Raw genomic sequence first — 20747 nt, forward strand, 5'->3', positions numbered from 1 at the left:
CTGCACTTATCCGAGATCCCACTACCCATCCTCCTCCTCCGTACTATCATACCCACCCCCCGCAGCAGACATCGTAACCCTCATCACATCCTCCCAAATCGCCTTCCCCAGCACCGTCTGCCACCGCGGATCATCCATCGGGGCAAAATTCCCCTCTTCGTCTCCGTCTCCCACACCGAGGTCCCCCATTAGCTGTATGATTTCCTGGCTGGTGTAATCCTCCCTGACGTCGCCGTGGAGGATGTTCGCATGAATGGAGCTGTGGAAGTGGCACCGGAGGAACATCTCGAAATCAGTGTTGGGTGAGGGAGGGGGAGGAATGTGGGCAGGAAGAAGTCCCCGTGCGGATCCCATCTCGCGGAAGATGATGATGCGGTAGTCGTCCTGTGCATGTGGGAAGATTTTATCAAGGTTGACGAAGCGGGGAGAACGTACATCAATATCGACGCTGAAGGCGTTGTCGTTCCAGAACGGGATGAGATCTTTGTGCATCGGGAGTGCGTTTGAGGGGTTCGTCTCTAAGTACTCTGCGCTTAGGGCGCGGGTGTCGAGAGGGGAGCAGGTAGGAAATGCATTGGCGGGCTCGATCAGTTGAAGAATACCACAAGTGCAGAAAGGAACTCACCATATACGCGAAGTACGGCGGTATGATCCACGTTACTTGGGTTGATTCTTGGGGTAGGAGTCCAGCGAACAAACAGCGGTTTTGAATCGCGTTGTAAGACACGTGTTTGAATCGAAGGTGGGACGTGGAACTGGCCTCGGACAGGTTAGCAGTTGGAAACACTGGAGTAGCACTTACAACGGTGTGAGGATCCCTCGATAACACACCCGGGTTTCTCGATATGGATCTTTTGCATGGTCGTGAATGACTTCATTTGCACTAGGGAATGGATCCAGGGACATTTCGCCATCCACTCTGTAACGGAGAAAAAAAGAATGTAAGGATGGAGATAAAACAACCACTAGGGACGAATCAGGGAAGTACCAGCCGTAGTCTCCTGGGGCAAGAGGAATCTGTTGATAGCATGGGTATCTCAGGACCCGCAGGCAAGATACCGTATGACAAGACGCCACAACTTTGCACCTCCACACGGCAGAGGTAAAAATCTTCAAAAAGCGGCTGTATTATATCTTGCGTCCATCTTTTCAGAAGAGCGGCGTGACGGGTGTGAGGCGCTGGTTGATTCCTGGTCGATGAGCCTACTGGGGCGTAATGATGCTAAGACACGGCTTACCGGCGATGAGAAAGCTCGGGAATGTGTTAGACCAGATAAAGGTATCACGCTGGAGCTTCGAGGATATCGAGGATAAGATATGCGACGTTCGTTGCTTCATGGAAAGGATATAGACTTTCTGTCGTAGTCGAAGGTCGCCACTTTAATTTTAAATTGCATCCACAGCGAAAACAGTTCTCACAGTCATGTGATCGTTAAGTTACTCCCCCCGATCCCGATGCTCCAAAATTATACGTTCCTGGAGAAGTCAGGCGCATTCACAAATACTGGCGCCCCCAAACGGCCGCCAATGCGACCCACATTGGATGAAGAAGAAACCATGCTTGAAGACTGGCTGGGAGATCAGGACCTGGAGCGAGAGGAAGATCCCGGAGGTTGAAAAGTGGTAGAGGGAGGATGGAAATGCTGACGGACCCGGAGAACAACCAAGGAACTCGCTCCATGCACACAAACCCGTGCCCCATAGCCTGAGTTATGGTGGCGTCAACCCCCTGGATACCAAGGACTCAACACATAAAGACACGAGATATCTATACCATTAAAGGTCTGAAAATCCCCTTGTGTACCTACAGTAGCTACTGGGGCTGGCTATGAGCAAGCGCCGCCGCGTCTCTGTACATAGATTACGGGTTGCGGTTTCGAAATATAGATTTTAAATAAAAATAAATTAAGCTCCAAAATTATAATGTCACCGGTCTGAAATTCAAATTCTTTAAACAACGCGCCAGTCACGTGCCTCTTTTGATTGCGCTTATTTGAAAAATTTCACGCATTCCTTTCGCCCTTCCACCGATGTCTCTCGAAGGCATACCCCCACCAGTTTGCTCGAATACGAGAATTGTACCTGCAGTGTGCTGGGTATAAGTCCTTGATACTACTCTAGCTAGTATGCGCGACGTTGATCTTCCTCGGCGAACATGGCCTGATATTTGTGTACAGCCGAAAGTCTGGTCCGGGTTGGGAAGTGTTCGTCTATGGCAGCTTGAGATGTTGTGATGCCCTTTGAAGGAGAACATGGTGCGTTCCTCTAATTGCTAATACCCAAATGTCACCCTCATCGAACCTTGTTTTCTCAGCATATATCCTCGGTCGCTAACACCTTGCACTACGTCGCCCTGTGAACAGGCAATAGACAACCCTGATCGGGAAGACCGGCGCTCAGGATGACGGCAACATTTGAAGACCGCACCAGGGCATGAGCAGGTCGTTGCAAACTCGGACCTACTCTTCTCCGTCGTATATCGCGTCAATCTCGAGTCCTACAGTTGCTTGGCCACACCCCAAGTTTCACCGCATACTGCTCTTGCTCCAGACGTACCTCTGAAGCTACGCCGTGAGTCCCCTTCCGCACACCCTCATCTGATGAACCGCACATTCCCCTTGCATTTTGACAGCCCCGTTGGGCTGGATGCGCGAAATTGTTGCGTCCGTAATATATCTTCCTGAGATTATTACCCTGGCGTCTTTTCGGTATTTTCATAATTCGCTAACGAGGTTATTCTTAGATCTCTACTGCTTATAGGGAACGTATCGATATCAGAGATCGCTGAGCTTATATCTTTGTTGGCCCGCAACTCCACAACCTCTGGCGCCTGATAACTACTTTTTGAGGTAAATGCGCAATGCTTCGTTTTCTTGTTCTTTTCGCATGATGCAATAATCTTCTATATTTGCTACGTCAGAGGGTACTTACCCGATGAGACTATTTTTCCACCAAGATCTCTGATTCTTTTCCCTTTTCATCTTGTGTCGGTTGGGGTGTACCTTTTTACTGACGTTCGCGATATCGATGCAGGGCCTTACTTCCACCAATACCAAGCGCCAGTCTAGCTTCCTAGGTCCCCGTCGTCCATGAAGTCGTGAGCTTGCTACTTTTCGCTGATCGTTAGATACTTCACCCCGACGTACCAAAGTCGTCTTCTATTCCGAGTTCATTTCGTTTTGGATGCTGGAGCTGTTCCTTTACAGTTCGACCGACTATTTCGGTTGATATGCTATTTGATACGGTTGGTATCAATATTTTCTTTAGAAAAGAAATATCATCTTACTACTTTGTGGAATGATGCCGCGGTCAGGACTTGTGATCACACTCGGTTATTGGCCAACTTTCCCCGCCTTAACCGAATCAAGTCTCCAGTTATTGCATTGGCATTTGGATATGTGGTCCGCATCTACTGGCCGCTTCCTTTTCCTGAAAGCGAAAGTCGGCCTTAATTTCTCTCCCGGTACTCCTAACGTGAATGAGAGGCACCCGTCGGCCACACGAGCCTGTTTTTCAGGATCGCGTTTCAAGAAGGTCGAGTTTCCAGTGATGCGCTGCTGGTCCTCCTACTCGTGTGGTGACGACAGTCTTACCTATTACCGAGAGTACATCAGTGTTGGAAGTTAATGTTAAGGGTGCGCCGAGGGACCAGAACTCAGTACGCCAGAACGTGTAATCATCGACATGAATGCTAATGGATTGCTTGAAAGGATGGGGTGCTGGTTGGTATTGTCTCATTCCAGTCATCCTATCATCGTCTTTGCATCGTCTATTTAGTATTCAAAATCCTAATGGATCATTGAAGTAAGCCGTACCTAGGTCTAAGAGGAGAAAGAAATACGTACATCATTTGAAATTCAAAGATCAGCGCGGTACCGAAATGGACTCGGGTTCTTCTGTCTTTTCCTTGTCACCAACACCATCTCTTGGCCTCTTCAGTATAGCCACTCCCATGGACGGTCACCGAGCTTTCTCAGGTTTTGCTGTGGTTACTCACTGTCGAGACGACGGCGAGCGAGACACCAGATCCCACTCTGCGACTCAATCTAGTAGTGCTTCACTTGCAGTCCGTGCGGATCCAGTGATTCCATCGCGAGGCCCTCGGGCAGTCGTATTCCGCGCTGCCAAGGAAATTACTCGTATCTGCAGAGAGGTCGGGTTCACATATCTGCAGAGAGGTCGGGTTCACATCTGCGTATTCTCTTGCGATACATACTAATGAAGCAGTAGGACATCGACATTCTGGCGTCGTCGCATACTTGCGATGTAGAGGGGTTGAAGGAGTTCATTGTTGCTAAGAACCCGATGCATTTCTACCTCGTGAACGCTAAAACCCCTGGGGCTACGTGGAGGGTCCTTTGGTACCATGACCGTGGTGCAGATGGGGAATTGGAGAAAACTAAGGTTGATATCCTCAAACCTGGAGTGTTACAGCTCCCGATGATATTTTCCGAGGCCATCGTCGATAAGCAGGGCTTCCCAGTCGTTCCCATGTCTATCCTGCTGTTGCATAAACTACAGGGGTGGAAAGATAACATGGAATCTCAGGAACTTCGTCTTCGTCTTCAGCAAGACGCGGATGCGGGGGATATACGTTCATTATTGAGGATCGTTGTGAAGGGTATGAGTATGCAGGAACAGAAAAACTCGATGTATTGGAAACAGTTTGCGCTGGAACGGTTCAGTGAGGAATTCCGAGATGAGACGGAGCGTCGGGTGAGGTTGTTTTGTTTCATGTTTCCAGAGTATCGTGATATATGGCGAAGGCTAGGTTGGTAGACACACATACCAATTTTCTGTTCACTCTGTACTTCGTCAATATTCTCAGTAATCTGAGTATAACTAAATGTTTGGATGCAGGGGTGGACTGCTTATTGGTGATAGACACTCAACGGTCCAAAAATCCCGAACAAAAGGACGTTATGACTACTGAATGATAAACACGTGCCAGTCTCTATAAATCAAGAAATTCCTTTGGGGAAAGAGCACTTGCATGACAGCTGTTCTGGAATTGTAGAAATGTCACATCAAAACGCAACGCTCATATGTCACCAAAGTGAAGGTATTTAGGTAACTTTTCAGTCGAAGACACAAACATGTATTGATATAAACGAGTCTCTCAGATACGAACAACACTATTAAACGAAATTTCGAACTTCAATTGGGCGAAATCCTACGTCTGTAAGCAACGCCATTTCTAACTGCACTGAGTGGCCTTGTAAACCTCGTTTGCGAAACACTAGGAATAATGTCAGCATGAATTGCACATTAAATGAGTATGACATACGTTATAATTGTCGGCATTGACAGCTTGTTCAGCAGGAAGAAGCGCCCGGTCCGTAGCACAGCCATAGGCGACATCGATGGTAGCGGAAGTCGCATGAGTGAACTAGATAACAGAAACCATAAACTTGTCGATCAATGTACATCCAGAATAGCGCCTACCTCATGGAGCACAGTTCCGTCAGCAGTGATGGTGCCATCAACTGTACCGAAACAAAGACCACGACTGGAATCCAAGGAGTAAAAGGGATTGCAGAAGTAAATCTGGCACGAGCAAACGGTCCGTCAGATCCTGTCAAACATATGGCCATGGTGGAAATACGTACATCCGAATCAGGTAAGACAGTATACGCAATGATACCTGGCCGAAGTCCACATGAAAGGAGCGGATCCGTGCAGTCCATTCTGCAGAAATTTGAGAGGTTGAAAAAGAAGATAGATGGAAATGGCATACGTCCTTGTGTTAGATGATTCGTTTGCGATTCTATCAAATACCGCGCGAACCGTGTCTGTCGGCGTAGTTCCGAAGTAAGAATTATAGAGAGAATTAGTACCGTTCGCTGCAATATAAGAGGACGCCTGCCGCAGCTAATGCTTTCGACCCGGTATAGCTGAAGCATATGTGAGAGATGTGAATGCCAGAAATGAGGAACGCGTATATACCAACCTTGCATCGATAATGTGCGCTTTGGTACTGTTAGTACAGATATCAACCGCGCGAGTATTCAGGACAGGAAAAAGATCCCGTTTGGCCAAATCACCAGAGATGTTCACATCAACAGAGCTAGACGATACTGAAACCTGATCAAGGCTCGCCGCATCGGTGACTCTAGCTTCCGGGCTAGTGATATAGAAGGACGTCACAGGCGTGAACGTGAATGTTCCTGGACCAGCTAAAGCAAAGTCAAATAGCGCCGATACTGTGAAGCGAGAATATAGGATTAACAAAAATCAATAGGTAGGAAATGTGCTCCTTACAATCATGTTCCGCGGTAACCGATTGTCCAGGAGGAATGATTACAAAGGAAGAGTCATTAGTGTCCTTCAAAGACACCGAAATCTGCAGGAAATAAGTGAATCGGGGGAGAAAGTATACGGGGGAAAGCCACCTTGATCCCAGTGAACTCGACGGTTTGTCCATCCTTGGTGACGGTGAAAGATTGGGTTGGAAGAATGTCGTCCAAAATCGTCCCGTACTTCAAGATCTTCACCGAATTTGAGCCAGTGTTGGCTACAGTCGCGGTGAACTTGAGATCGTCGATACTGGTAATGTTGGAGGCTGGTCCAGACAAGGAGACGCTAAGACTAGCGTCTCTCTTGTAAGGACTGGCGAAAGCAGAGAGGGCGAGGGCGAGGGTAATGAAAGAAGTGAGCATATTTTATGAAGTCGAGAGAGTACTTCGCTGACGATTGAGGTGACACTCCTCCTACTTAAATATCATTTGGAAGCCATCGTATGAAGTCATCGTGACAACGGGGTACATGCGCGACTGACCTCGGCAATCGCTTCAAAAAGAGGCGTTCCTTGACTAGAATAAATTTGTATACATAACCAGTCAAGGTGTCAAAGAACACGCCGGTCGGAAACCGGACGTCTGTGCCATAATTATCAGTCAGCAAGTTCGAGATGTGAAAATAATTAATACCCATACTTTTGCCCTCTCGGCCAAGGCATGGCTTGAGGTCGCTTGAAGAACGAATAGATCGTTCGGTTGTACACACTTCCAGTCAAGGACACCTCGAACAATGTCTCGACTAGCAATTCTTCTCATGAAAGGCGGTAGTTCCGCACCTCTAGGAGCTTTGAAATCCTCGATGCGACTTCAACGGGAGGATGGACTAAGTTTAGCGCTATCCCCGGAAGGAGTGTCAGATGAATGATCAGGTCTTCGAAAGGGAAAGTAAAACCTAGAAATCATTTATACGCGGAACTCATGCAGTGACCGCTAGGATATCAGTTGTTAACCTGGCACGGTCGTGAGCAAGTTATTTCATATGCGAGGACAGAAATGCTCAAGAAAACCCGCGAGTTATTTAGAACTAAGGCGGATATGCATGCTGCTGATAACATCATAGTCCAGTCTCATGAGAACAAACTGAAAGGATAAGGGGAAAGGCTAAAATGATACTGTACCTCGAGGATCTCTGTTCCGGAACTATTAACGTTATTCACGTTCGCATCATGAGAATACCGAAGACTTACAAGTACAAATAAATGGACGGGGGGATGGCGTACGTCGCACGACTACTCCGTGTGTGTGGGCTGTCAGCTTAACAAACGGCCGCTGCTAATTATCCTTCTAACAAGAAATCCAGCATACATCTGGAGAGGAAGAATCCGGGAGTTCACCCTGGCTAGCCATTCACATTTCCACAAATATCGAGGCCCATAGAGTATTTCCCGTAACGGCTGCCTGTATTTGTGCCTCAAATGAGTGAAGAAGCCCGCGTTCCTCTTATCGATGGGATAACCTGTGTATAAAAGGTTTCAATGACCGGAGACAAACGGTCTTCTTTTCAAGTGCAAAAGCCGTCAATGAACAACTGCCAGCCTGTCAGAGGAAGCCTATACGTCGATGCGTGATCACACGAAGGTTGGAAGAACCAACGTATGTAGCACGAGTCAACGCCACGAAATCAGCAACTGAGTGAGCATGTGATCTTGAGAACGTTTCATCCTGTTTCATCCGTCCATCGGACCCGACCGTAACGTTTATCAAAGTCCAAAGTCCCTACCCTTCGTATGAAATAAAGACCCTCGCATATTCTATCCTCTATATTATCTGAACTTCAACGCGATGCATTTATCCAGTGGCTGAACACCTTTCCGACTTACTTTTTGAAATTCTTACCTCCGCCTTGTGGAAGTGCATACGTGTAGGGTCTTGACGTGAGGTATCCTGCCTAAGATTCGATCCAAATACGTGTCTTGTAAGTAGCGCTATAAAAGAGACTGTTTGTTTGCTGGACCACTACCCCAGAACCGATCGAGGATAATGTGGATGGTACCCCGTATTTGGCGTACTTGGTGAATCCTTTCTGTACTCAATAAGTATTCTTTGACTGAATCAGTATACCCACCAAGGCCTTCCCTACCAGGTCTCCTCGTGAGGCTGCCGGCCTCAGCTCAGAATAATTAGGGACAAACCCTTCGAATGCAGTTCTGATGTACGAGGATCCCTTTCCGTTCTTTACTAACAACGTGTCCAACTTCTCTCCAAGGATCGGCTTTGGCTCATTGTCTACACGTCTTCCCGTGAGCCAGATAGGAGACGTCCTTGCGTTGAAATTTGATTGTATGTAGAGACCGAAGAATGTACTCGTGAGCATGTGAACCCAGACATAGTCCTGTTCAGTGAAAAGACATAATGAGAGGAATGGATGATCTCACCCTGGTCAATAACGATTACCTGTACATCGAATACTTGGGTGAAAAAGCCCAAGTCCACGTTCCCGAAAGCGATGGGAGAAAGACCTTTATAGCGACCGCAGAAACGAACAATTACAACCTTCTTTCCGTTTCTGTTTCTAAGAGCAGTCTGACGAGAGATCTACCGTGATCGCACGTGAGATACATTCGACATTACTGTGTAAATTGGATTGATAAAGGACACAGAAATATACTTGGCGAAGGAGCCCGGGACATCCAGACTCGACGACGCGAAGACCTGGTGCGATTCATGAGGAGAATTGACACCATACCATTTATTCCAAGGTCATAGCTTCCCCTTTTGCTTCTTCTGCAGGACAGGGACTTCATCCTCTACAGTAACGGCATAACCTCTGATCCGGAGGAACCGGTGACTGCCCCCCACAGCTAGTGTATTTTTATTAGACTGTCATAAAGGGATATGGACACCAGAGATCTGGAAAAATGGGCGTTATGAGAATTGGTTGGGAAGCAAGAGATCGACGAGGACACGAGTGCATCGACAGCGTCAATGGGCAACAGGTGAGATAATTAGGGCGTGGAAGGAGACCGCAAGATGTCACATAATTTTATAGCGTAAGAATATGAAGTGGTCTTCCGGCAAAGAGAGAGTAGGAGTATCAAAGCATCGGAAGGGCTGACAGGCGACATTCCTGTCTCTGAAAAGAGCATGATCGCTTTGCGATACCAAGGAGACGCGTACACGCTCCAGCTCAGTGAACATCATAGGTTGGGTCTACAGAAATTCCGGCTTTATCCTGACGGAACTTTTAGCGCCAGAAGCGTGATTGAGAGCGTGGCAATGAAGATCGGACGAACCAAAATAGCGAGCGTCAACTCCTCCGGGCCGAATTTCCGCTTCCGGCATTCTCCGTGAGCCTATTTTCCCTTCTATCTTTACTCTCGTTGGTCTGTCCGTCCTCCTCTTCAATGGTTCCTTTCAGAGCTCAAGGAATACCGTTCTCGTAATGCGATGTCTTGGCTCATTTTCAGAGGCGAATATTCCTCTGTCGCTGAAAAGGCATGGCATACCTGGAGCATAGAGCATCTTCTCGTACTTCCTTTCCGGCTCTCGACGAGCTAGTACAGACTCAAGAAATTCGATCTGCAATACCGAGTACCCGGTATATGTTACTTCGGTTTTTCCCGGAAAATCATGCACCAGTAAGTTGGACGCCTTTTGCGCCCTATCATCTTCGTCCTGCCTTATCAGCCACGTCCGCTGCGGCTTGTCAATCATTTGATTTATCCCCGGTGGATGATAATGGTTACGATGACGGCAACCTTATCTATCATGCTCTCTTCAACAGCATTGCAGGTAATGCCCCGTTTATTCTCGCCAATGAAGAAACTCGCCGTTTCTCGTCGTGCAATGTCGTAACGAAATCTGCTTGATACTTGACAAGAGAGATCCTCATGCTCGATTCAAACTCCCCTTATCTTCAACGCGTTCCATATGATTCGCGTCTCCCCAGGGGCACGTCAAACCCTCGCCTGCGATAAAGAAGAAGCATCTTCTTCGATCAAAGAAGCCATTTTTATCTCTCTCTCATAGCAATTCTCATCCTCGTTTCTTTTCCTTTTACTTTTCTGCGATGGTGAACATCACCTACGATGCGTGTTCGTCTTCCTTCCTCCTTTTCTCACCTCCAAGCTAAGGTGGATGTATAGCAGGAACCATCACTGCTACGGATGCAAATGGAATCGTGTCGGTGTACAACAATGGTGATTTCACATGGACGCTCACCTGCACTGCGCTTGTCTGGCTTATGATCCCCGATCTGGGGTACATGTATTCTAGATTACTCAGACGGAAGAACGCGCTCAGCCAGATATACCTAAATCTTGTTTGCCTCACTGTTGTGTCCTTCCAAGTACGTCCCCCTCCCTATTCCAACCCTGTACCACACCTTGCTGACCCCTCCAACAAGTGGCTTTTCTGGGGCTACTCCCTCGCCTTTAGCGAAACCAGGGACAGTGGGGGGATTTCAGGGATACAATGCGTTTCTCCTTGTTTGTTTTGCCTCATAATTTGGGACTTGGCTGATGGTGCGTGATGGCGTCTTAGGGATGTGTATCCGAAGGATACCGTGTGCGTCCGCTATGTTTGTGCGTGTGAAGCATTCTGATGTTTTCAAAGCGTATTGAGGCTCATATGGGAAACCACCAATTCCCATGGGATAATTGGCGGGAGATGTGCTCTACGACTCCGGTAGATTATGATGGGCATCATTTCGATCATCCGGATAGTTGTGAATTGGTAAGTGATCCTCGTATGCGAGGTTTATTGATTGCTGAGGGTTGGGATTTAGTGGATCGTCACTCGTGCATGGGGTGTCTGGTTCTTCAACGATGAGAGTTGCTGATCCACCCTGCTTTGTATGTATCATCCTTATCTGACCGTGTTGTAGCCAACAATATTCATTGCGGCATTTCGCTGTATGATTATCTTCGTGGTGATTCCTTACGGAGAGTGTGTTTAAACCAAGAATCTCTGAAGTGAGCCCGGCTGAAGAATTCAAATGTGAGATATCTGAACTGGCCATATCTGCAAAAACGAGAAAGATGATGAAAGCGTCAAGCGACAATAGGGTCGGAGCAATTAGAAGAGGAGTTATAGCTAAATTGATCGTAACAACCACTCTGCATTCTCCTGAAAACACTGAAGACTTTACAAGTACAAAGTAAAAGACAAAACAACGGTAGTGCTTGACTTCTGCGGATGTGCTGGATGCCAGTTTTGAGGAGACCACGACCGGCGACCGTTACTAATCGGTTTCATGAAAAAACAGGATACGTCATGAAAGGAGCAATGGACGCTCTCACCTTGGTTAACCGTTCATTGCTCTATACATCTCAATGAGCATAGAGTACCTCCTGTAACATTGCTCAAGCTCGTGCTTGCGCCTCGAATGGGTGGAAGATTCTACGTTTCCTATAGGCGGGATAGCCTCTGTATAGTGACGAAAGACAAACGCACTTCTTTCTGACTGAAAATTGGCCGCCAATGAACGACTGAGAGGAATCGCTACAAAAATCGCTGTCTGTTGACTGGAACCATACCTTGAGAATCGACCGAGGTAACATGGATAGTACCCCCGTATTTCGCGTATACCAAAATAACAGGTTTTTTGGACTGAACAAGTATACCCGCCGAGGCCTTTCTTACCAGCTTAGGTCTTCGCGAAACCGCCAGCCCGACTTGACAAACTCGTCAAAGATGCGCGAGGATCTTATCCTGTTCTTTAATGACAGAAGCGCATATACGGTTGTTAACAAAGATGTACCCACGCTCTTCCCTCACATCAATGCATGCTTCGTCTCCGGGCATATGCATAAGTACATCTGCTATCTTCTTCAAGTTGCCTGCTTACAATGAAACCCAGCACGCTTCCGTCCACCGAACCCAGGGTCTTCGTACCTGGCTAGGTTCTCGTGGGTTATATGTTGGAGAATTGATAATCAATTAAGGCGCAATGCGAGAATATAAGTAAGTAGGGAAGACCACTCACCCACGATCTCTCGCCCTAGAGAACTCGTTGGACCCCACCCTAATCATGATGCATGCAACGCCAAGACCCCGGCCAAGTCTGCTCTATATTTTCAACTTGTGTGCTATAATGGCCTAGGTAAATATAAAAATTTGCGTACCTTTCTCTTGATGGAAAATAAGGTTAGAGCTCGCTGGGAAGGTACCGGCTTTCCGATCCGAATTAAACAACGCGTCAATCACGTGCCATGTTTGATTGCTCTTGTTTGAAAAATTTCACGCTTTCTCTCTTTCTTCCTTCCTTCGACGTTCCCCGAATGTATACCTCCACCAATCCACTAGAACTCGAGCCTGATTCGTACAGAGACGTGCCGACTGTGTGTCCTTGACTTAGACTCTGCTGGTGTGCGCGACATAGTCCTTCCTCGATGAAAACGGTCTGATGTTCGTGTTCAGGGTTAGACGTCGACCCTTCAGCTCTGACTCGAACCGCCTCTGGGATGGATGATGGACAATATGAAACAATGTGACTCCGTACACAGTAAGTGCCCGTAATCACCATCCCGGAAAACGTTGCCCTAATCCGACCTTATTTTATCAGCAGACGCATACCTCGTCCTGTGAATGGGCAACGGTTAATTATCGTCAGCAGTGTCGTCACGCAGGATGACGTATGACTTGAATATTGAACCATGGCATAATCAGGTTATTCATGTCGCGTCAAATCTCACCGCTGCTGGAGAACGCCGGAGCATGGATGTGCTGTGAAATGTTACAGAGGTGTGCCCTATATGCTCTTTTCGAAAGCTCTATCCGGTTAAATCTACGTTCAGTTATATTGGATGCAGAGTGACTCATGGATGCCGCCTTCCATGCACATTTCTGAAGCTTGTAGGCACGTTTCACGGCATATTGCTTTTATGCTCTTTCGATGTATACCGCCACACTGTAAGTCTCTCCTCCACACGTCATTTTCTGATGAACCGCACATTCCCCTTGCATTTTGACGGCCCCGTTGGGCTGGATGCGCGAAGCTTTGTTGCGTCCGTAATTATTTCTTTTCCTGAGATTGTTACCCCCGACTTGTGTTAGAATTTTCAGATTTCGCTGACGTCTTTGATGTCTATAGGGAACGTACGGATATTAGATATCACTCTGGGCTCATATTTTTGTTCGCTCGCCTCTCCAAGGTCTTCGCAGCAGACGTGAAAACTTCTTTTTGAGGTAAGTGTATGACGCTTCGCTTTCTTGTTCTCTACGCTGATGCAATATCTTCTATATTTGCTACTTCAGAGGGTGATTTACCCGATGAGACTATTTTTCCACCAAGATCTCTGGTTTCACTTCCCTTGGGGGTTGATTAATCGAGATTTGTGCCGAGGTTCGCGATGCAGTGCCTCAACACTTTGATTCTACGCCAGTTCTGAATAACAAGCGCTAGTCTGACCTCCATGGTACCTATCGTTCATAACGTAATGAGCTCGCTCCTTTATTGTCTATCTTGCTAATGCGAGGTTATCGTTAGACACGTCATCGCAAGTACCAGACCGGATACCTAGTAACGAAAACAGTAGCTTCTGGGAATACAAGGTTACTGTCATCACTCCGCGTACCAGAGCGATTGCTGTACTCTCCAGTATGCCCATATGTATATCTGGTCCTGTTTGTCGCTCAGGACAGCTGGGTGGGAAATAAATGAAGTAATACATTGTTACGGGTGCGGTGGCGATAAGGGTTGTTGATTCTCGCGGCCGACTACGTGTTATTGGCCGTCCTGCTCAATGATCACGAAAATCCTAACTATTCCCAACTCTGAGAGTACGCCAGAACGTGTGATTATCGACCTGAGCGTCAATGGATACTTGAAAGGATGGGATGCTGTTATTCCATTCTGGGCATGCTACCATCGTCTATTTAGTATTCCTAATGGATCCTTGGTGTTGGTGTTGGTGTTGGTGTTGTTGGAGTAAGCCGTATCTAGAGGCGAAAGAATCCGTACATCATTTGAAATTCAAAGATCGGCACAGTGCCGCAATTGACTCCGAGTCCTTGTTCCCTCGGTACCACCACTTCCTAGCCTCGTTCTCCAGTGCGAAAGACTCATATGGGCAGAAGAGTTACGGCAAACGTCCTTTATGAGGCCACAAAAGTAGTGCAAGCTCACTTTGGCCGCTGGGGAGTTCAATCAGCCGTTGGTGCTGATCTCGTGTGGTATGTCTTGCTAGATTTGCCTAGCACTATAAAGCAGGCACGTATACATTTTATCATAACGTATACAAGAGGTCACATCATCTGTCTTGCACTTTAGGGGAAAATAGACATTTACGTTCAGGGGCACGAGGGATCCCCACTTTCATTGGCACAGCGATTATCAACCGTCGACTCCAGATTTTCCATCTCGAGTGGGAAAGCGACCATGATAAAATTCACTCACACCCACTCTGATAATGCGTTCGAAGACTATGCGCTCCATAATCGGGTTTGCGGTATTGATCTCATCTCCGCCATGTGGCACCACCACTGCATCATGGTAAAAGACGTCGTATGTCTTCCTTTCAACATTCTTCTCCTCGAGCGCATGATGGCCTATCCAACAATATCCTCAACTGCCGAGCGTGAACGCCGGATGTTTCAAGATGTAGATGCTTCGAAAGCCTATCTGGCTTCGATATCGCCAGGCCAGGTTCCATCGCAGGACCAAGCCTCATTTGATATGCTTTTTGAGGGCTTATGTGTTACAGTCCCTTATGCGAAGGGGACTTTTGATGCCCTTCGTATTTTCCCGACGCGACCACCAGGGGCCGTGATTAACCTGACGACAACCGACAATAAGCGGGACACAAGACCCCAGTCTTCTCTGGCCTCAGCGCCTTTCCCACCGAAAGCTGGTGCTTCACCTTCAGTCTCGACACCAGCCGATCCGGTGATCCCAATGCAAGGTTTTCGGGCCGTCGTCTTTCGGGCTGCAAGAGAAGTTACTCGTATCTTCAGAGAGGAGGGGTTCACATTCGCAATCTTGGGGAGCACGGCTTGTTATCTCTACGGAAACAAACGTTTGCCAAATGTAAGATCTGTCGCATTCATCGATCGTGATACTGATGAAGCTGTAGGATGTCGACATTCTCATGTCCTCACACACCTGCGATATAGAGTCGCTGAAGGAATCCCTTGTCACTAAGAACCCGTCGCGTTTCTACCTCGTGAACGCCAAATCACCTAGGGCTACGTGGAAGGTCCTGTGGTACCACGATCATAGCGCAGATGGGAAATTGGAGAAAACGAAGGTCGATCTCCTCAAACCGGGGGTATTACAGCTTCCGATGATATTTTCGGAGGATATAGTGGATAAGCAGGGATTACCCGTCGTTCCTATGTCGATTCTACTTCTGCACAAACTGAAGGGGTGGGAGGATAACAGGGAGTCGACGGAGGAACGTCTTCAGAGCAAGCATGATGCGGATGTGGGAGATATAGGTTCGTTGTTGAATATCGTCGTGGATGGAATGAGTTCGCAGGAAAGGAAAAACTCGACGTATTGGAGGCGGTTTGCGTTGGAACGGTTTGATGAAGAATTCCGAGATGGGACGAGGCGTCGGGTGAGGTTGTTTTGTTTCATGTTTCCAGAGTATCGTGATGTGTGGCGAAAGCTAGGCTGGTTGACAAAAATACCTATTTCTGTTCACTCTGAAGTTCCGTATTTATAATATCGCTAAACTCTGGACGCAGAAGTTGTGATCTGTGAGTGAGAACTTCAATGTGATGAGACCTTTTGGGCCGTTCTGCGATTTCGGCTCTCGCCGTCAAGAATTCGAGGCTTGGAGCTTATATTGTGAAGAGAAAACCAAGAAACTGGGAAGCAGCATGGCGACACGGGTAATGAAACGGAATTCATGCACTGTTAAAGTTCATACATACAAGGGTACGTAGGTTCGGTCATGTCAATCATAGTCGTTGTATATAACGTCGGTGGTAGAAGAGGTACACATTCACGCCTCCTACAGTATGTGAACTACGTCTGTGGAGGACCGGCCTCGGGTGAACGAGTAAGACCTAGAATAAGAAGAGGTGCGATTCCTCGAGAACGAGCTGGCTGAGAGCTGACGTGCTTGGGCCTAGAGTTCAAAGAAGATGCCTGTTGCGGGGCAGTACAAGGAACGGACTGGCTAAGTGCTTGGTTATGTGGAACGAGGGAAGTATTCATCGCTTCGGAGGTAGAATGATTCATCGCTGCGGCGGTGGGATTGTAAGGAAATATATGCGTCTCTGATGGGCCGCCGTTACCGGCCTCGCCTAACAGCCTGAGAGAACAGGGTACATGTGTATCAAGTCTCAAGAACGAGGCCCTTAGTTAGCGCACTGGATGGAGAGGAATCTGTTGGAATCCTCGGTGTTGCGCAGGGTAGACTCCTGGCTGGTAAGGCCAGTTGGTATGAACTTGTTATTCCTAGGCTCCTACAGAGCCTGTATTTATACTACTTCACAATGTAATCTAGAATGTACTACAACTTTCTACTAGTCTCATGCTTACTCAGCAACTCTCGGCATGATGCCGGATTGCTCCTTCTAGAACTTTCCGGCAAAATCCCAACAGAATCTTATGTTGCCGCGCTACTCTTCGTCGACTCTCACAGATGCAACGTGTTGGCTACATGCTGTATTGTCCCTTCTATTCGGATAATCATGTGGGAAGTTCGATTCAATTGTCCAAACAAGACAGAAAGTGTCAATAATCTCAGATCTCGATCGGAACAAGGGCATTCTCCCATGACAACCGTTCTTCAATTTGAGTAATGCCAAATCCGAGGGCAATGCTCACCTGTTACCAGAGTGATGGTTCAGCCTTCGTCAAGCAAGACATACTTAAGCAACCTATCAGCGGAAAATACAAACATGTAATGATATGAACGAGCCTCTCATATATGAACAACACTATTAAACGCAATTTCGAACTTCAATTGGAAGAAATCCTACGTCGGTAAGCGACACTATTTCTAACTGCACATAGTGGCCTTGTAAACCTCGTTTGCGAAGCACTAGGAATAATTTCAGCATGAGTTTCACATTAAATGTGTATGACATACGTTATAATTGTCGGCATTCACAGCTTGTTCAGCAGGAAGAAGTTCCTGGTCGTCAGCGCAGCCATAGGCGACATCGATGGTTTGGGAAGTCGCATGAGTGAGCTAGATAACAGAACCATCAACTTGTCGATCAATGTAGATCCAGAATAGCTCCTACCTCATGGAGCATAACCCCGGCAGTAGTAGGCGTGTCGTCCACTGTACCGTAACAAAGACCCGGAGTGGAATCCAAGGTGAAAAAGAGATCGCAGAAGTAAATCTTGCACCAACAAACGGTCCGTCAGATCCTGTCAAACACATGCCCATGGTGGAAATACGTACATCCGACTCAGGTATGGTAGTATAGGCAGTAACACCGGGAACCTCAAGACAAACAAGGAGCGGATCAGTGCAGTCCATCCTGCAGGAATTTGAGAGGCATAAAACGAGGGTAGATGGAAATGACATACGTCCTTGTGTTAGATGCTTCGTTTGCGACTCTATCAAACACCGTGCGAACCGTGTCTGTCGGCGTAGTACTGAAGTAAGAAGTGTAAAGAGCATCTTCACCGTTCGATGCAATATAAGAGGACGCCGATGAAGCTATACTTTTCCCCCCGATATAGCTGAAGCATATGTGAGAGATGTGAATGCCAGAAATGAGTAACACATATACACCAACCTTGCATCGATAACGTTCGCTTTGGTATTGTCAGTACAGATATCAACTGCGCGAGTATTCAGGACAGGAAAAAGATCCCGCTTGGTCAAGTCACCAGAGATGTTCACATCGACAGAGCTAGACGACATCGAAACCTTATCAAGGCTCGCCGCATCGGTGACTCTAGCTTCCGGGCTAGTGATATAGAAGGACGTCACAGGCGTGAACATGAATGTTCCAGGGCCAGCTGAGGCAAAGTCAAACAGGGCCGATACTGTGAAGCGAGAATATAGGATTAGCAAAAATCACTAGAGGGGAAATGTACTCCTTACGATTATGTTCAGCAGTAACCGATTGTCCAGGAGGAATGACCGCAAAGACAGAGTCGTTAGTGCCCTTCAAAGAAACCGAAATCTGGAGGAAATACGTGAATCAAGGTCTGGAAAAAGTTTTACCGTAGCAAGCTACCTTGATCCCAGTGAAGTTAACGGTATCTCCGTCCTTGGTGACAGTGAAAGATTGGGTTGGAAGCATGTCATCCAAAATAGTTCCGTACTTCAAGATCTTCACCGACTCTGAGCCAGTGTTGGCCACAGTCGCTGTGAACTTGAGATCATCGATACTGGTGACATCGGATGCTGGTCCAGACAAGGAGACGGTAAGACCAGCGTCTCTCTTGTAAGGACTGGCGAATGCAGAGAGGGCGAGGGCGAGGCAATGAAAGAAGTGAGCATGGTAGGAAGTCGAGAGAATACTTGACTGACGATTGAGGTTGCACTCCTCCCACTTAAATATCATTTGGGGGGCATCGTATGAAGTCATCGTGACAATGGGGCACATGCACGACTGACCTCGGGCGGTGATGCTTCACAAAGAAGCGTTCCTTGGCTAGAATGAATTTAGATGCATAACCAGTCAAGGCAAAGAGTCAACGCCGGTTAGAAATCGGGAGTCTCAATTTCCGGATGTTAAACATAGTACCCATACTTTCTCCCTCTCTACTGAGACGGAACGGCTGAGGGGGGATTGAGAACAAATAAACCGTTCACTTGTATAGTCTGCGCTTACAGTCAAGGGAGTCCTGAAGAATGTCTCAATTAGTGACCTTTCTTATGCCAGATGCTAGTGCCCGACCTCTAGGCGCTTTGCAATCCTCAATGCGACATCAACGGGGGAATATACCACCTGTTTTTGGAAAGAGTGTCCGGTGAATGATCAAGTCTTCGAACGGAGAAATCAAACCTAGCAGAATCTGTACGCAGAGCGGATACCTACAGAACTTCAATTGGAGTTGTTAATCTGGACCGATCGTAAACTAGTCAGTTCACATATCAGGAAATCGATTCTCAAGAAAACCCACGAGTCATTTAGAGTTAATAAGGAAATGCATGCTCCTGATAATATCACGGTCAAGAATCATGAGAACAAACTGCAAGGATAAGGGAAACGGCTAAAAGACATACTGTACCTCGACGATAATCTGTTCCGGAACTAGACCTTAAGCTCTTTCGTACGAAGAGAACACCGAAGACTTACAATTACAAAGAAATGGACGGCGGGTTGGTGCTCGACTACACTGTGTGTGTTGGCTGTCAGCTTTGCGAACGACCGCTGCTAGTCAGCTTCCTGAAAAGAAATGTAGCATGCGTCTGGACTCGAGGCAGAAGCGGCGATTTCGATTTCACCCTGGGTATCCATTCAAATTTCCACAAATCTCGAGGCCCATAGAGTACTTGCTGTAACGACTGCCTGTGCTTGTGCCTTGAATGGATGAAAAAGTCTGCGTTCCTCTTATCGATGGGATAACCTAGGTTTTAATGACCGGAGACAAACAATCTTCTTTACAAGTGCAAACAGCTCGCCAATGAACACTCGCAAGCCCGTCAGAGGGAGCATACGAGTCGATGCATAATACACGAAGGTTGGAAGAACCAACTTAAATAGTACGGGCCAACGTCACAATATCAGCAACTGAACAAGCATGTGATCCTGGGATCCTTTCATCCGTCCATCGGACCCGACCGTCACCTTCGTCACAGTCCAATGTCCATACCCTTTGCATGAAACAAAGCTCCTCGCATATTCTATCCCCTATATCCTCTGAACTTCAATGCGATACATTTATCTGGTCGAACATCTTTCTGATTCACCTCGTCACAGGTAAGACGTCTTTCCATCACGCGTCGTCACCACTCTCAAAACACTGACACACCACCACCGACAGGAATCAATGAGAACCTCGCGCTTATAACAACCGCCCTTCAAGACATAATACATCACCTTTTGAAAAAATTTACCTCTGCTTTGTGGAAGCGCATACGGTGTGGAGTGTTGACGTACGGTATCCTGCCTACGGGACCTGAGATACCTATGCTATCAACATATATTCTCTCCTCGGGAGATTATGGCTGGTATTTCCCTTGGCCGTCCCCAATGCTTCCAAATTGACACCCGGGTCGTTTTTGTTTTCTTTCGCTACCGAGTGGAACCAGAAATGTTTGCTGATATATTCCATGGTGCCATTCAGATCGATGAAAAAGATATCCAGAGACCGGGAAATTTTATGGGGCATCTTCATAAACTTGGACTACAGTATTTAAAACCAAAGTTGACCTGTACGACGTGGATGTCGACTTCTAGTCTGATATCCCATAGTCAATCGAAGCACGCATCTTACAGCGTAATAAAAACCACTATTCATTGGCTGGATCCCTACCCCAAGAATCTGCCGAGGTAACGTGGATGGTACCCCCGCATTTTGTGTACTTGGTGAGTCTTTCCTGTACCCAATGAGTAATGGTATTCTTCGACTGAATCAGTGTG

The 20747-nt window shown here is 47.2% G+C and overlaps 6 protein-coding genes across 6 annotated transcripts; 3 read left to right on the forward strand and 3 right to left on the reverse strand.

The window, feature by feature from the left end:
* Positions 1-21: 21 nt before the first annotated feature.
* EV420DRAFT_1485623 (uncharacterized protein) lies at positions 22-906 on the reverse strand (the record flags this gene model as incomplete). The annotated part of the gene is made up of 4 exons (XM_060470259.1): positions 22-384; positions 436-582; positions 626-755; positions 803-906. 4 exons carry the CDS (start codon positions 904-906, stop codon positions 22-24), a joined length of 744 nt encoding a protein of 247 aa, XP_060323963.1.
* A 3002-nt stretch (positions 907-3908) lies between these two features.
* On the forward strand, positions 3909-4785 carry EV420DRAFT_1580089 (uncharacterized protein). The gene is made up of 2 exons (XM_060474607.1): positions 3909-4153; positions 4231-4785. The coding sequence occupies exons 1-2, from the start codon at positions 3953-3955 to the stop codon at positions 4777-4779; spliced, it is 750 nt and encodes a 249-aa protein (XP_060323964.1). The 5' UTR covers positions 3909-3952; the 3' UTR covers positions 4780-4785.
* A 412-nt stretch (positions 4786-5197) lies between these two features.
* Positions 5198-6659, reverse strand: EV420DRAFT_1769013 (Metalloprotease; the record flags this gene model as incomplete). Its single annotated transcript, XM_060481000.1, has 8 exons — positions 5198-5239; positions 5288-5389; positions 5446-5547; positions 5610-5688; positions 5738-5871; positions 5947-6203; positions 6262-6343; positions 6393-6659. 8 exons carry the CDS (start codon positions 6657-6659, stop codon positions 5198-5200), a joined length of 1065 nt encoding a protein of 354 aa, XP_060323965.1.
* A 3549-nt stretch (positions 6660-10208) lies between these two features.
* EV420DRAFT_1119769 (uncharacterized protein) lies at positions 10209-11144 on the forward strand. Its single transcript, XM_060465911.1, has 6 exons — positions 10209-10333; positions 10385-10587; positions 10645-10726; positions 10782-10805; positions 10854-10973; positions 11026-11144. Exons 1-5 carry the CDS (start codon positions 10309-10311, stop codon positions 10859-10861), a joined length of 342 nt encoding a protein of 113 aa, XP_060323966.1. The 5' UTR covers positions 10209-10308; the 3' UTR covers positions 10862-10973; positions 11026-11144.
* A 3565-nt stretch (positions 11145-14709) lies between these two features.
* On the forward strand, positions 14710-15768 carry EV420DRAFT_1485627 (uncharacterized protein; the record flags this gene model as incomplete). Its single annotated transcript, XM_060470260.1, has 3 exons — positions 14710-15267; positions 15314-15677; positions 15719-15768. 3 exons carry the CDS (start codon positions 14710-14712, stop codon positions 15766-15768), a joined length of 972 nt encoding a protein of 323 aa, XP_060323967.1.
* Positions 15769-17194: 1426 nt separating this feature from the next.
* On the reverse strand, positions 17195-18746 carry EV420DRAFT_1650062 (Metalloprotease; the record flags this gene model as incomplete). The annotated part of the gene is made up of 8 exons (XM_060478399.1): positions 17195-17236; positions 17285-17386; positions 17442-17543; positions 17606-17684; positions 17734-17889; positions 17946-18198; positions 18257-18338; positions 18393-18746. The coding sequence occupies 8 exons, from the start codon at positions 18744-18746 to the stop codon at positions 17195-17197; spliced, it is 1170 nt and encodes a 389-aa protein (XP_060323968.1).
* Between the last annotated feature and the right edge of the window lie 2001 nt (positions 18747-20747).

Source organism: Desarmillaria tabescens (assembly GCF_030435595.1).
Source record: "Desarmillaria tabescens strain CCBAS 213 chromosome Unknown EV420scaffold_70, whole genome shotgun sequence".
NCBI classification, from domain to species: Eukaryota; Fungi; Basidiomycota; class Agaricomycetes; order Agaricales; family Physalacriaceae; genus Desarmillaria; species Desarmillaria tabescens.

Excerpts from the sequence above, each read along its gene's own strand:
- EV420DRAFT_1119769 (XM_060465911.1), top strand. The coding sequence starts at position 10,309 with ATGGTGAACATCACCTACGATGCGT. Across the intron at positions 10,588-10,644 it reads TCACTGTTGTGTCCTTCCAA|TGGCTTTTCTGGGGCTACTC; the intron begins GTACGTCCCCCT and ends CCCTCCAACAAG. Across the intron at positions 10,727-10,781 it reads GATACAATGCGTTTCTCCTT|GGATGTGTATCCGAAGGATA; the intron begins GTTTGTTTTGCC and ends ATGGCGTCTTAG.
- EV420DRAFT_1580089 (XM_060474607.1), top strand. The coding sequence starts at position 3,953 with ATGGACGGTCACCGAGCTTTCTCAGGTTTTGCTGTGGTTACTCACTGT. Across the intron at positions 4,154-4,230 it reads TTACTCGTATCTGCAGAGAG|GACATCGACATTCTGGCGTC; the intron begins GTCGGGTTCACA and ends ATGAAGCAGTAG.